The 13668-nt window shown below is 38.0% G+C and overlaps 1 protein-coding gene across 1 annotated transcript in view; it reads left to right on the top strand.

Annotated features, from left to right (window-relative positions):
- The window catches only part of NTRK2 (neurotrophic receptor tyrosine kinase 2), a gene marked incomplete at its 3' end in the record, with an annotated part of 88637 nt that overhangs the window by 60386 nt on the left and 14583 nt on the right, over window positions 1-13668 (top strand). The window contains exons 6-8 of the mRNA XM_006168991.3: window positions 5709-5845; window positions 6861-6993; window positions 9869-10174. Of these exons, the coding sequence (XP_006169053.1) occupies window positions 5709-5845; window positions 6861-6993; window positions 9869-10174 (576 nt within the window). The remainder of the gene's footprint in view (window positions 1-5708; window positions 5846-6860; window positions 6994-9868; window positions 10175-13668) is intronic.

Consider the following 13668-nt stretch of genomic DNA (forward strand, 5'->3'; position numbering starts at 1 on the left):
TTAGAGCTCTTAATGTGTGGGAATTTTAAAAAGTTTGTGAAAAAATTGAGTTAACGTATGAGATTATTAAAATCCATGCATGGTGTTTTCATAATGTGACATTTCCCTGAACTTTGAGAAGGTCCCTTACATGATAAAACACATTGTGAACATCCAGGGTTTCCTATAGTATTTTTTCTTTTCTTTAAATTATTACTATTATTATTTAGTTTTCTTGCTATAGGATGTGTGTGTTCATGAGAGAGAGAGAAGGAGAGAGAGAGGGAAAGTGAGAAATCACCTTCCAGTGGGGATAACCATGGCACAATCCTTTCTCTTCCAGTCTCCACTTGGGATTTGGGGCAGACATGCACACACATGTACCTAGCATGATTTTCAAGTCACTGGGTCAGGACTCAAACCACACAACTGGCTATGTGTGATCCAGTGCCTTAATAGCTATGCTACCTGCTGGCTCCATAGGTTCTCTCTCTCTCTTTTTTTTTTTTTTTTTTTTAAGTCCTGGATATTTTTTTTCCCCCAGAGAATCTCAAGAGAGTTTCATACAACTACTTGGTTAACTAGATAACTGCTCAGAGCATTGTCAGGTCCAAGAATGTCAGTTAAAGAAACAAAGGTCTAGTGAACAATTTTCTTATTTTTAAAATATATTTATTTCTTTTATTTATTAGCGTTATCATTATTTTTAATTTGACCAGAGAGAGAAAGAGAAAGTGGAAAAAAAGCAAGCTGCCAGGTCTGGGACTCAAATTGGGGTCAGCCATGTGGGAGTCCAATGCCTTAACCACCATACCGCCTGCGGCCCTAGTGAACAATTTTCTAACACCCATTGTCCAAAGCCATGCTACTACTGAATGTGTGGCCTGAGGATGAGTTTATTAGAAATGTTAACCCGTGTGTGTGTATGTGTGTGTGTGTGTGTGAGTGTGTGTGTGTGTGTGAGTGTGTGTGTGTGTTTTATACAGCATCTAGTTATGTTATGTTCCTCTTGCTTCAGCCACTAGAGTACCTAGGACTATAGTTACAGGCCACCATGCCTGACCTTAGTGCAGGGCAGGAAGGAACCCAGGCCTGCTGTGGCTGAGTAGCAGTATCTATCCTTAGGCATCACTGTGGCTGGGACAAGAAATGGCATTTCTAACAAGATCCCCTGGTGATTTATATGCACATGAAAGTTTGGGAAACCCTGGTGTAGAAAGTCAGCTTTTCACTGCATGACAGGATTTTCTGCTGAGGTCTACAGGCTGATGTGTCCTTCCAGTACAAGTCCAGGTGAAGACACATTGATGTTGGGATGTCTGTGTGTCTGGGAAGCTGACTACCTACCTTTTATCTCCAGTGAGGCCTCCCTCACAGTGCAAAGGGAGATGGCTGCAATGATTAGGATCAGGATCCCATTACAGCACTGCTGGCAGCTTTTGGAAGCATTGCTCGGCTTTGTTCTGTACTTGTGTTGATTTCAAATTTTATTAAGCCAGGAAGCAGTGCCTGGCCAGTGGTTTATCCCGCCTTGGCTATTCATGCTCCCCAATTCATTCTTATTGTGCTAATTAAACCATCAAGATATTTCAAGTACAGATTGTTATTTCCATTATCAAGGCTTTGGCCAGCATATTAATGCTGTCGAATTAATGTGAGTCAGATGCTTACTCATTTGTGGAAGACTTTACATTTAAAAGATCTAGACTTGGCCAGTTTTTGCAGATTCCTTTGGAAACTGCTATGACAGGGTGATACAATTTCTCTATAAATAAAGGAAACTGACTCTTCTCTCACAAAACAGACACCAATTATTTTTTTAAACAAACCAAATTCCTAGATCATCAATGTACAGTGGTATTCATGATCTGTTTTAAAATGAATATATGTAGCCTGGGGAGAGAGTGCAGTGTAATGATAAAGACCAGGCATTGGGTTCAAATCCTGGGTCTGCATTTCCTGGGAAAACTTTGAGAGCTGTATTTGACTTTTTGAAACTCACATTCTTCCTTAATTAAATGAGGAGAATATACCTACCTTCAAGGCTGGCTGTAAGGATTAAATTAAACAATTAAATACTAGACAAGAGCACCTAGCTCTGTGAATGCCCAATAAATAAATACTAATATTACTATTACTGTAAATAAATAAACATTTTGAGAGTTCTTAATCATATAAGCTTAAGTGTGAAGAAAAATAAACTGCACTCAACTTTATGGTGAAAATTAAGATTATGGATAACATTTCCTACTGAGAATCTTGGTATTTCAATCCTGCTCTTCTCAGAATTTTCAAATCAATAAGTATATTTTTGAAGAATAGAAAATTCATCCTGTATTTGTACTTGAGGAACCAAAGAGATTTTCTTCCAAGAGCCTTGGAAATTAAAAATATGACAGAGGAAGGAATGTAATAAAAAACCTCAAGAGCAGGTTTAAAAGCTGAATTTGAAAAAAAACTCCCTCTAACTAGAGCAAGTAGACACAAAGATAGAAAATAGAGAAAGCATTAGATAATTAGATGGGCTGTGGAGAAGATCTAGCATTCAAATAATAGGAGTTCTAAGTGATAGGAAAACATTGCATCCAAGCTGAATTAACATTTTGTTTTTTTTTCTTAGTGGTATATATAATAATGTCATGTCCTATCATTGATATTATTTTAGACTTGATAAGATGTAGCAATTATATTTTAGATGATTTGTCTGTCAGTAAAGCTTAGATATTCATGACAAACTTTCTGTCTTCATCTAGACAGTGTAACTTCATAGCAGAGAATGATGGAAGACAGTGTGTTGAGTGTGGTGCAGTCATGGGAGGAAGGCTGATAATCAAGTGTGAAAGTGAGCCTAGTTCTCATTTCCCATGGTGTGAGGTCAGTAGGTAATGCTGAAACAGAAAAACCAAGAAGTCACAATAAAAGCATGATATTGAGTGATGTGGAGATGAATACCAAAAGAAGAAGTTAAGAGGGATAAGGGACAGGTGGTGATTTGGTGGCGGTGAAACTGGACCAAGGTTGCGAGTTTGGATCCCAGGATCTCCCTGAGCACACTGGACATATGTGTGTGCACATGATCTAGGTCATCAGGCGCTGGGTTGGATCATGTTATGGGAACCCTATTGGAGGTGACTTCCTCTATTTCTGCACTTACACTCTGAACAAATTAGTAAATAAGGGCTTTTTTTGAAAAAAAAAAAAAGAATTATTTATTTAATTTTATTTACCATTATTATTACTTTTTAATTCACAAGGGCATGTATGCTAGAGAGAGAGAGAGAGAGAGAGAAAGAAAATGAGAAAGCATGCCACCAGGTCCAGGACTTGAACCATGGTCAGCCATGTGGGAGTCCAGTGCCTTAATCACCACGCCATCTGCTGGCCCTACTAAATATGATTTTTAAAAAAGAGAGGTAGGGACCAGGAGGTGGGGTGGTAGTTAAGGTGCTAGATTCCCACATGGCTGACCGTGGTTCGAGTTCCAGACCTGGCAGCTTGCTTTCTCACGTTCTCTCTCTCACGCACGCACACTCGTTCTGGTGAGCATGCATGCCCTATAGCAAATTAAATAATAATAATGATAAATCAAATTAAATACGTAATTCTATTAAAAAAAAGAGAGAGAGAAATGAAATGGATGCCTCTGAAAACAGAAAATAGTGCTGCCTTGGTGAGGTCAAACTACTGGTTTTTACACAGTGGTTTAACTATTTTTAATAACAACTTTTGTGAAACTATAGCCACTTCAAACTATGTAATTGCATGTTTGATTAAAAACAAAACAAAACAAAGTATATATTTTTAAAAAGTCTCGCAGATCATATCACTGACTTGAAGGAGATTTTTCACTAATTTTTTACATCTTCCCTTGACATGAGTCTTAATAAATTTCAAAGCATCATTGTCATAGAAATTGTGAAGAAAACACTTTGAGAGAGGAAAAACGACTCACACAAAGGCACACAATTAGTAGAAGACAGGTTTAAAGTCTAGGGCTTAATTCTTAGATATTGCATTCTCTTGATCTTTGTTATGAGCTTTATTGCCTGGTATACCTCTGGAGTTTAGGGGACCTTTTAGAACTCTATGAAAGATATGATGTAACCCTCTACAAGATGCTTTTACAAAGGAAGAGTTCTGACAGTCTCACTATCCCAGTGGTGGAAATACCATGGACAAATTTTGATGGGCTCTGATTTCAATAATGAAGCACAGTAGCTGTGTCATTAAGGACTGTGTTGAAAGAGAAAGGTTCGTGCATAGCATTGTGAAGACGTAGGTCAGATATAAGAGGGCTGCAAAACGTTTGTGGAAAACAGAATTAGGATATGAATTTATTTTAGTGCATAAATTAAAAAAATCATTCTTGTTTTTTTCATAATAAATATTTTTCATGGATTTTTTGAGGACCCTTGTATTGCTAGGTGGATGGGTTAATTGCAATTTAATGGCCATTGAAGATGAATTGCCTTTTCTGACCTCCAGGTTGCTTTTGCGTTAATGATATATTACAGTTCTGTGGGACACAGCTGCCAGGGTGAATACAGTCCCAGCTGAAGTTTCTGGTAGTAAGAGAGGAACTGGCTTGGTTGCCAGAAACTGACGTGCTGTTAGTCCCTCTGAGACCCTCCTTCATGTAAAAAAATGCTTTCGTTTAAAGCAGTACACATACCTAGTGGATGTGATAGTTTAATGAAATGATAGCAGCATCGATAACTATCTTTTGAAATAAGTATAGACAGTTCTCTGCTGAAATATTAAAAACCCTTAACACATTCTAAATTGTATCTGATTACAAATACAGTCAAAGGCCTTTTCCATAAAAAACCTTCAGGGACCAGCAGGTGGCATAGTGGTTAAGGTGCTGGACACTCCCACGTGGTTGACCATGGTTCAAGTCCTGGACCTGGAGGCTTGTTTTCTCACTTTCTCTCTCTCTCTATCTCTCTCTGGTCACATTAAAATAAATGAATGAATAATTTTTTTTTTAAAAAAGCCTTCTTCATCAGAATAAGGACCCATGTAACCTTTTTCATCGTATAATAAATAGGATAACCTATTTTTATTCATAATATTTAACAATGATTTATATAGCTTTGAATTATAATATTGTCACATTTCAAGCTTCTTATCTTTAAAAATGCTTTGGAACTATGCATTCTTCAGCAGTCTAACTCTTTCAAAATCTGTCTGGTCATGACTTATATTTGTAAGAGTCACTTAATGCAAAAGATGAAGATGCATCTTGACCTTTTGTGTTCTTGATTATACAAAGGTGGAGGGAAGGAATCAGGGTGAAGTAAATGAGATGACATGTGGGTCCACAGAAAAATACTTATTTATGTTCAAAAACCTGGATTGGTAATTATAGAAGAGAAAAAAGAGGTATACGACAGTTTTATAAATTAGCACTTAAAATGGCTATTTGCAATAATATTTTCAAGAAGTGTATATATTTTTTTCAAGTTATTGCTGGGCATTTTGGGGTCCACATGACTTTTTAAGGCTTATCAGCCTGGCACTTCTTTGATATATTGGCTCATCAGAAAAAGCATGAGATATTTTTCTAGGCAAAAATGCATCATGACTTTTCTGATGACTCAATGAATCGTCCCAGAAAGTAATAATGACTGATTTTAAAGAATAAAAATATTTCAATTTATTGTTATACTTGTGATCATGTATTTAACAATTTGTGTATTTCTCAGTTTATTTTTCTCATTTCACAGGTTTGCCATCCGCCAATCTGGCCGCACCTAACCTCACTGTGGAAGAAGGAAAGTCTATCACGTTGTCTTGTAGTGTGACCGGCGAGCCAGTCCCCAATATGTACTGGGATGTTGGTAATCTTGTTTCCAAACATATGGTAAGGCTCAGTGTTGGCTCTGTCTTAATAGCCAGTGTTTCAGAACTTGAGGTTGTGTTATACCTCGTCATGATCATTTAATATTTGGTAAAGCCATGTGTAGAAATTTAAAGTGAGTTTTTGCTTTCTGTTTATTTGTTTGTGTATTTATTTATTTTAAGGCTTTTGTCATAAGATGTGTATGCCTTACCAGAGAGCGACAGTGAGAGGGAAAGTGAGAAATCTCCCCTTGCGGGATTGGCTATGCCACGATTCCTTCTCCTTCATTCTCCTCCTCAGACTTTGGGCACAGATGCACACATGCCCGGAGTGATTTTTGCCCAAGGCGATTTTCAAGTCACTATGCCCGAGACTTGAACTGCAGTCAGCCATATGAGAGTCCAGTGCTTTAACCACCATGCCACCTACTGGACCTTATTTATTCTTTTCTGTTTTTTTTTCTTTAAAGTTTGTTTATTAATTTCATGAGAGAGATAGAGAGAAGCAATTTCAACAGGGTCTTCATGCTGTAACCCTTCTCTTCTCACCCAGCTCCAATCAGGGTGTGTACACCCAGTGTGTGCAGAGAGACATCAGAATGCCAACCTGGGACTTTCCTGTGTAGACCAGTGCTACCACTGCTGTGCCACACCTGGACCATGTTTTCTATTTGTTTTTAACTAGCAAAGACCAGTGTGGACTTGCATTGAGTTATGTGTGTCCAATAGACTAGATAGTCTTTACACTCCTCGGGAGCTCTTGGTGTCATTATGGGCAGGTTGAGGGACTCTCCTTGTGGTTTTTCTTCCTTGGGGGAAAGTAGGTAGGAATGCAAGGATTAAGTCAACCTCACACATTAAACAATTGAAAACTAGAAAAATAAACTAACTTCTCTTTACCTGTGTCCGATTCAGGCAGAGACACTTCCTATTGTCATATATTTATATTTTCTCTAATTAGGCAAAGAAACCCCAAATTTTGTTACTTTGGGATCAATCCTAATCAAGATTATTTTTGTCTGTTAATTCATTTGTAGAATGAAACAAGCCACACACAGGGCTCCTTAAGGATAACTAACATTTCGTCTGATGACAGCGGAAAGCAAATCTCTTGTGTGGCAGAAAATCTTGTAGGAGAAGATCAAGACTCTGTCAACCTCACTGTGCATTGTACGTAATGAGATCAGCATGTGTGTTGCATAGCGAATAATCATGGACATGCCTACATTTGTTCCTGAGACACTCTGGGTGCTGCTGAAGTTTTCTAAAGAAAGTATACAGAGTGTTTTATAGATATTTCATTGAGATCTTATTAGCCACTCCACTAATTCTATTTCTACTCAGTCTTTCTTGCTGTCTTTCCTTTGAGTTTCATTTTCGATCTTGGTCATGTCCTCTTATGCTTTCTCCTGTCTTTTCCTAGTAGGACATATTTTGAGCAGGCTATTCCCCTCTTGTTAATATATTAGCTTAAATTCTTATTAATTAGTTTCTAAAAATGTTTTCCTCTGTAAAAGCAACATGAAGCTTTAAAGTTGTGCTGTCTAAAGTGTTTGCTGGCTGTTCGTGAACACCTAATTGTACTGTTGATACAATAAAGCCTCATTAGTTTGATATCAAGTTTCTGTGGAAGGTAGACGTCCTGCTTAAAATTGAAAATTATTACCACTGGCAGAAAGCTTTTCTTGTTGTTCTAAATTTCTATATACAATTGAAACTAAAATATAAGCTATCAAGGTTTCTTGGTTAAACATAAGTGAATTGTTTTTCAGTATGATAAATAATATGGTATGTATCCAAATATTTCAGATTGTAGCATTTAATGTAAATACATATTTGGGTAAAAATTACATTCACATCTTACAACCTTGAAAATTTTGACCTGGCCTGGTATAAATTAATGAGGTTTTACCTTGTTTGGATCAGGATTTGGATGAGGAGAACATGAGTGTAAATGTATATGTGTACAAATTACACATGGTCATAGCTGGTGTTGATACATTGGTTAACACTCACAGCACACGTTCAGAGTGTGATTGTTGTAGTGAACAGTTGGAATCACCAGCCATCATCCTTTGTCATTCTTAGTACCATCAATATGCCCGTTGGGTACCAACTTGTAATTTCTCATCATTTTGACTCACCCAGAAGCCTGAAGTCATTGTTGTCCCCACACATATGTAACCAGCCTCTAACTGGTAAATCAGCACCTCATCAAAAGCTTGTTTGGGCATGGTGGAAAGAATAGCTGGGCCCTACCTAGGCATAGGGGCCTGGGCTGGTGGGAGGAAGGTAAGTAGAGTGCCTACTACATTCTGGTCCTTGTTGTGACCAGTTTATAATGCGGGCCTATAAGCATGTATAGCTACACATGCGTGTACCTTCTCTTATGTAATGGATATAGAGTCTCCTCAAATTGTTTTTAAATTGGCTTTTTATAGATAGGATTCTATGTTACCTTAAAAGTGATATTACTCACCAAAGATTACTTTAAGAAGGCCTGCGAGAAATATTTGGAGCAAACAATTAAACTTGCAAATTTAAATTTTCTAATATTGAATTTCTTAAATGTGTTACGATACAAATTGACAGAATTCAGTAACTCCACATATTCAGTTGTAAGGAATTTTACTGGTAACTGAAAATCATTCTATAGATTATGAAAGTGAATTCCATACTTTCCTCAGCCTTGATTCTTCTTGGGTAGTACTCTAGGAGGAGTTAGCTGAGCTCAAATAGGCAAAAGTCAGACACTAGGAGATGGGTTTTGTTTGGTTAGGTTAATATTTTTGTGGAAACCATGGTCTGAAGAATATTTTTGTGGGGACCATGGTCTGACGAATATTTTTGTGGAAACCATGGTCTCAAGAATTAAACTTGTTGGTCCAAGTTTAGATAAAAAATGAAAGGAATTAGTGATAAAGAGTATTAATGACCAAGATAAGCGTAACAGAGACTCCAGTAATAGTTATCTTGATTGTTTATGTGTTATCAAGTTGTGATACTTGAAATTATTTCCCCCTCTTATTGTGTTGAACATGTATAATCAAGAAGCAATATGAAAGGCTACTAGATTAGACCCGGACTCTTTTACCAAATCTGGCTCTTCTAGTAACCTTGACCAACTCACCTAACCTCATCAGACTTTGGTTTCTTCATTTGAAAATACTGTCCTAGTAGGTCTTGAAAGTCTTTTCCAGTTCTTGATTCTATAATGATCAAAGTCAAACCACATTGAAATAAACAATGAGTGATTTCAAAAACCTTCACTCAAGATAAGAATGCTGTTTAAAGATACTACTTAATAATGTTTGTTTCCCCAAAGTATAAAGTACTTTCTACTTAAAATTGAAATAATCTCTAAGTCTATTTATACAAGCTTAGATTGGACTCCAGGCATTAAAGAGATCAAAACATAGACATAGATGTCAATCCTAGGAAAACAAAGCGCATTATAATGTGATGCTTTTAAAGAATATTGCTACTGGCAGTCGATGAAAAATGTCAATTTCTCATATTTACAATAACCAGCATCAGTAGCAACATTTTTATATGGATCAGTTTGATTTGTTTTAGAAAAGCTACATGATGTCAAGACTTCTGGTAAAATTTCTGAAGTCATTTTTGTTGATATTTGTATTATTTAGGGAAGAAGTACCATAAAAATAAAATCCCTCATATTTTTGGTTATGAATCTAAATGATATCAAGGTACATTATAGAGAGTAAAGACAACTTCAAATAAACTCTTTCCACTGTGGGAAGTCTCTTGGATCTGTCTGGAATTGGTTCTCACTTACACCGGGGAGATTTGAAAATGACTGTGTTATATGGCTGTTCAGTAGAGCAGAGAAAGGAGTCCCTCTGAAGCACTCTGTAGGGAATTAAATCAACCTTGATGATACAAAATTTTGATGGATCCCAGAGTAGCTTGGTCATATCACCAAACAATGGCTGAATGAAATCCCTTATTGATGACTCAAAAATCTGTGATAGGGAGACTTCTGAGCCTTCTGATGCTATTAACTCTCTCTTTTTCAATTTAGTTGCACCAACTATCACATTTCTCGAATCTCCAACCTCAGACCACCACTGGTGCATTCCATTCACTGTGAAAGGCAATCCCAAACCAGCGCTTCAGTGGTTCTATAATGGGGCAATATTGAATGAGTCCAAATACATCTGTACTAAAATACATGTTACCAATCACACGGAATACCACGGCTGCCTCCAGCTGGATAATCCCACTCACATGAACAATGGAGACTACACGCTAATAGCCAAGAATGAGTATGGGAAGGATGAGAAACAGATTTCTGCTCACTTCATGGGCTGGCCTGGAATCGATGATGGTGAGTATCTGCTGTGTTTGCAAGTGGGGAGAGGATAGGGCATATCATTTAGCCAAGTAATGTGGCAAAGTAATGTGTACAACAAACCATCCTCAAGCACAGTGGCTTAAAACTGTACTTGCTTAAGAGGCTATAGGTCACATGGAGCAGTTCTCTTTTACAGGTATCTATTCTGGGCTGCAGGAAGAAGCAACAGGAGCTACAGAGGAGACTTGTTTCTGTTTTTTATTTTTATTTTTGGGGGAAGAGATATTTGCTATAGGGTATGTGTGCTTATTGGAGAGACAGAGAGATAGAAAGTGAGAACTTATCCCATCCTCCCACCTCCCAGGGCGGGGGATGGCCACACCACAATCCCTTCACCTTCTTTCTCCTCTCAGGATCTTGGGCACGCACCCACACATGCCCGGTGTGAGTCGTAAGCCACTGGGTCTGGGACTCCCAGCAATGTAACCATTACGCCACCTGCTGGTCTTGAGGCCTGTTTCTTATGGCTAGTACATAATGTTAGAGGATGGCTGGAGATGAGCATGGCTCCTTAAGGCCATGGTTCAGTGCTGGTACACTGTCTCTTTAGCCTGTGTACCAATGACCAAAGCAAGTCATAGGGCTAATGCCAAGTCATAGGGTGGGTAGGGACATGTACTCCTCCCAAGAAGATGGTGGGAAAAATGAATAGTTTGGAAAATAAATCTGATATAAACTGGATTATGAATTAGTGTGCTTGGGTAGTTCATGAAAAAGGGGTTACGTTATTATTTTTTGCTCAACCATGTAATGAGAGCTTTGTACTAACAAGGGTAAGACCTGTGCAAAATCATGAGTAGATAAACTGTGGATGGCTCATGAAATATTTAAGAATTATTTTCCAGTTGCTTGTCCATTTGGAAGGTAGAATTCTATTTTCTCATCCATGGATGAGAAGCCAAGATTTGGAACTGTTTGGCTTACTGAGGCTGAGTGAGTTGAATAACTCTTTTATCAGATCCTGAGTTATTTTGCTAGGAGGGGTTAGAATACCTATCTGCCCAATGTTTTGGGTTGGACAAGTTTGGTTAGCAGTAGGAATTTCAATGTGGCCAGCAGGAGAGTTTCAATGCGAGCTTCAATTTACCTGTGAGCAGGCAAATTGTCATGCATTTACCTGCTTCAGATTCTGTCTGTCAGTGGAGTATTCTTACTGTGCAATCTTGTTGCCCAAATGCTTGCTGTCACTGTGGAGGCTGAGACCCATGTTTAGATGCATACATGAATAGAATTCTTCACCATAACATCTTGGAGCTAGTTACAGTCACACAAAGCAAAGGGAAGGGAAAATAAAAACCTGGAGACCAGGAAGGCAGAGGCTGTCTGAGGAACATCTACTTGAGTGGCTCAAAGCCAAGTGCTATGGACCAAGGTAACGTATGTGAAGCTATTCCACCACACAGTAAATAAGAAAGTAGCACTTCTCATTACATAGTCTATTATCCCGGAATTTACAAACATTTTTTTTTTTTTTTAATGTGCCAGCTTCCTTAGTGTCTTTAAAATGTGATTTGAATTACATATGTTTGATTTACAAACAGCCCTTCAGGAGCACATAAAACAAGCTGCGTTTGGACGCAATACCCAGACACCCCTGGCTGCTGTTGTCTTTCCCATTAAATCTTCCTCTTAATTGAGAGTTTAGCTGCTTGGCTTCGGTTGGTGTAGTAAATCTCTAGATAAGTGTTATTTTTCCTGTGTGGTTGAGGGAATAACAGCTTCATCGTTAACCCAGACTCTGATTTGGGACAACAGCTTTTTGTTTGCTCTTAAATCAACTATTTATTTGTGAATAATTTTAGATTTACGGAGAAGTTAACAAAAATAGTACGGAGAGTCCCCAGACACGGCCTCCCCCACCCAATTTTTCCCATTGTAACATCTTACATTACTGTGGCTCATTTGTCACAACTAAGAAACCGACAGTGGTGCATTACTATGAACTAAACTTCAGAGTTTATTGGAATTTCACCACCAATAACCTTTTGAAACTGTTGGGGGTGAAACTTGATTCAGGGAGAAAGTTTGGAGTTTAAAAGCACTCAGAAGCAGGCTGTGTCCTTTGATACACACACAGCACTGTCAGTGTAAAGCCAGAAGCTTCTATTTTAGATAGGATTTTGATGTATTTTCTTTTGAACATTTCTACATGGTGTTAGTATCTTGTAGTGCTGAACTTCTCTTATCCATGTGGCCTCATTTTTATCGATCATTGTTGTTAGCTTGAACTTAGCTAGGGATGAGACAGAATTGTCTTCTGGAATAAGAATAACTTGGAGACTCAAATATTCCCTTTAAAACAAATAGTATTTATTTATAAAAAGATTAGATGAAATTCTATAAAAGGTATTATCTCCCTCCCTCTCTTTCTTGCTTTTTGTTCACTTAATCATTTTTATTAGGTCTTCAAAAATATAAATATCTGCCTGAAAGGAGGGCTGATTTTTTTTTCTAAGTGTTTACTCAAAGACCAGCTATCAAGGAGTAATAAATGAGAGTGGAAAGGAACAAGACTTGGCCCAGGGTGATAGTGGATATAAATGGCCCGAGTGGGCCATAAACCAGTGTGACCAATTAGAGATTGACCTCACTTGGCTTGTGGAATAGAATCCTTGTGGGTATTTATGAGATTCACAGTCATGGTATACAGATAATGGCCTTTCGTAGAATTGCTTTTCTTCCCTCGTACCTCACTTGAAAACTTAAAACAAAAACGAAAATATAAAGGCAAAAAAGAAAGAGAGAATGAAAGAAAAAAAAAAAATTCCCTGTAGCCTTAAAGCTACATTCCCCAATTAAGGACAACAGGTCAAGTTTGGCTTTTACATTCATCAGTATTTCTGCTGTCATCGTATAGTAATTGATGGAAAAGTTTAGCTCTCACAATCTCTCCTTTTTGCAGTTTGAGTGTTTGTTTTCTTTATGTCACACACACACACACACACACACACACACACACACAGATAGGTACCCTCAACAGGGTCTTCATGCTGTGATTCTTTCCTCAACTCTGCAGCCGGCCAAGGTCATGGGGCTGGAGCCTTTCCACCTGGCCTCTAACATTGCACGGCAGCACCCCTAGCCCTTGTGCCACCAGGATTGGGCTATCTCTTAAGTCTTTATTTATTTAGTGCTTATTATTTATTTCTTCTTCTGAGAGAGAATGAGAGACACTCCCTAGAGTCTTCAAATCACAATCCTTCCCCAGTCTCAGCTAGCCTGGACCATCGTCATATATATAACCAGTGTGTTCAGGGAGGTCCTGAGACACAAACACATGACCTTGTAAATCCACTTGTACTACTATTGTGCCACCACCTGGCCCTTACAAATCTTTTTAGTAATATGTATTCATCTCCCTGTTGTTTTAATGAAAATGTGTTTATTTATTTTAATTTTGTAAATTTTCTGGCTTATAAGGAGATAGGCCATCTGAACTCACCTTGAAGCCAATTGTATTTCCCTAC

Source organism: Tupaia chinensis, unplaced genomic scaffold (genome assembly GCF_000334495.1).
Source record: "Tupaia chinensis unplaced genomic scaffold, TupChi_1.0 Scaffold146625_1, whole genome shotgun sequence".
NCBI lineage: Eukaryota > Metazoa > Chordata > Mammalia > Scandentia > Tupaiidae > Tupaia > Tupaia belangeri.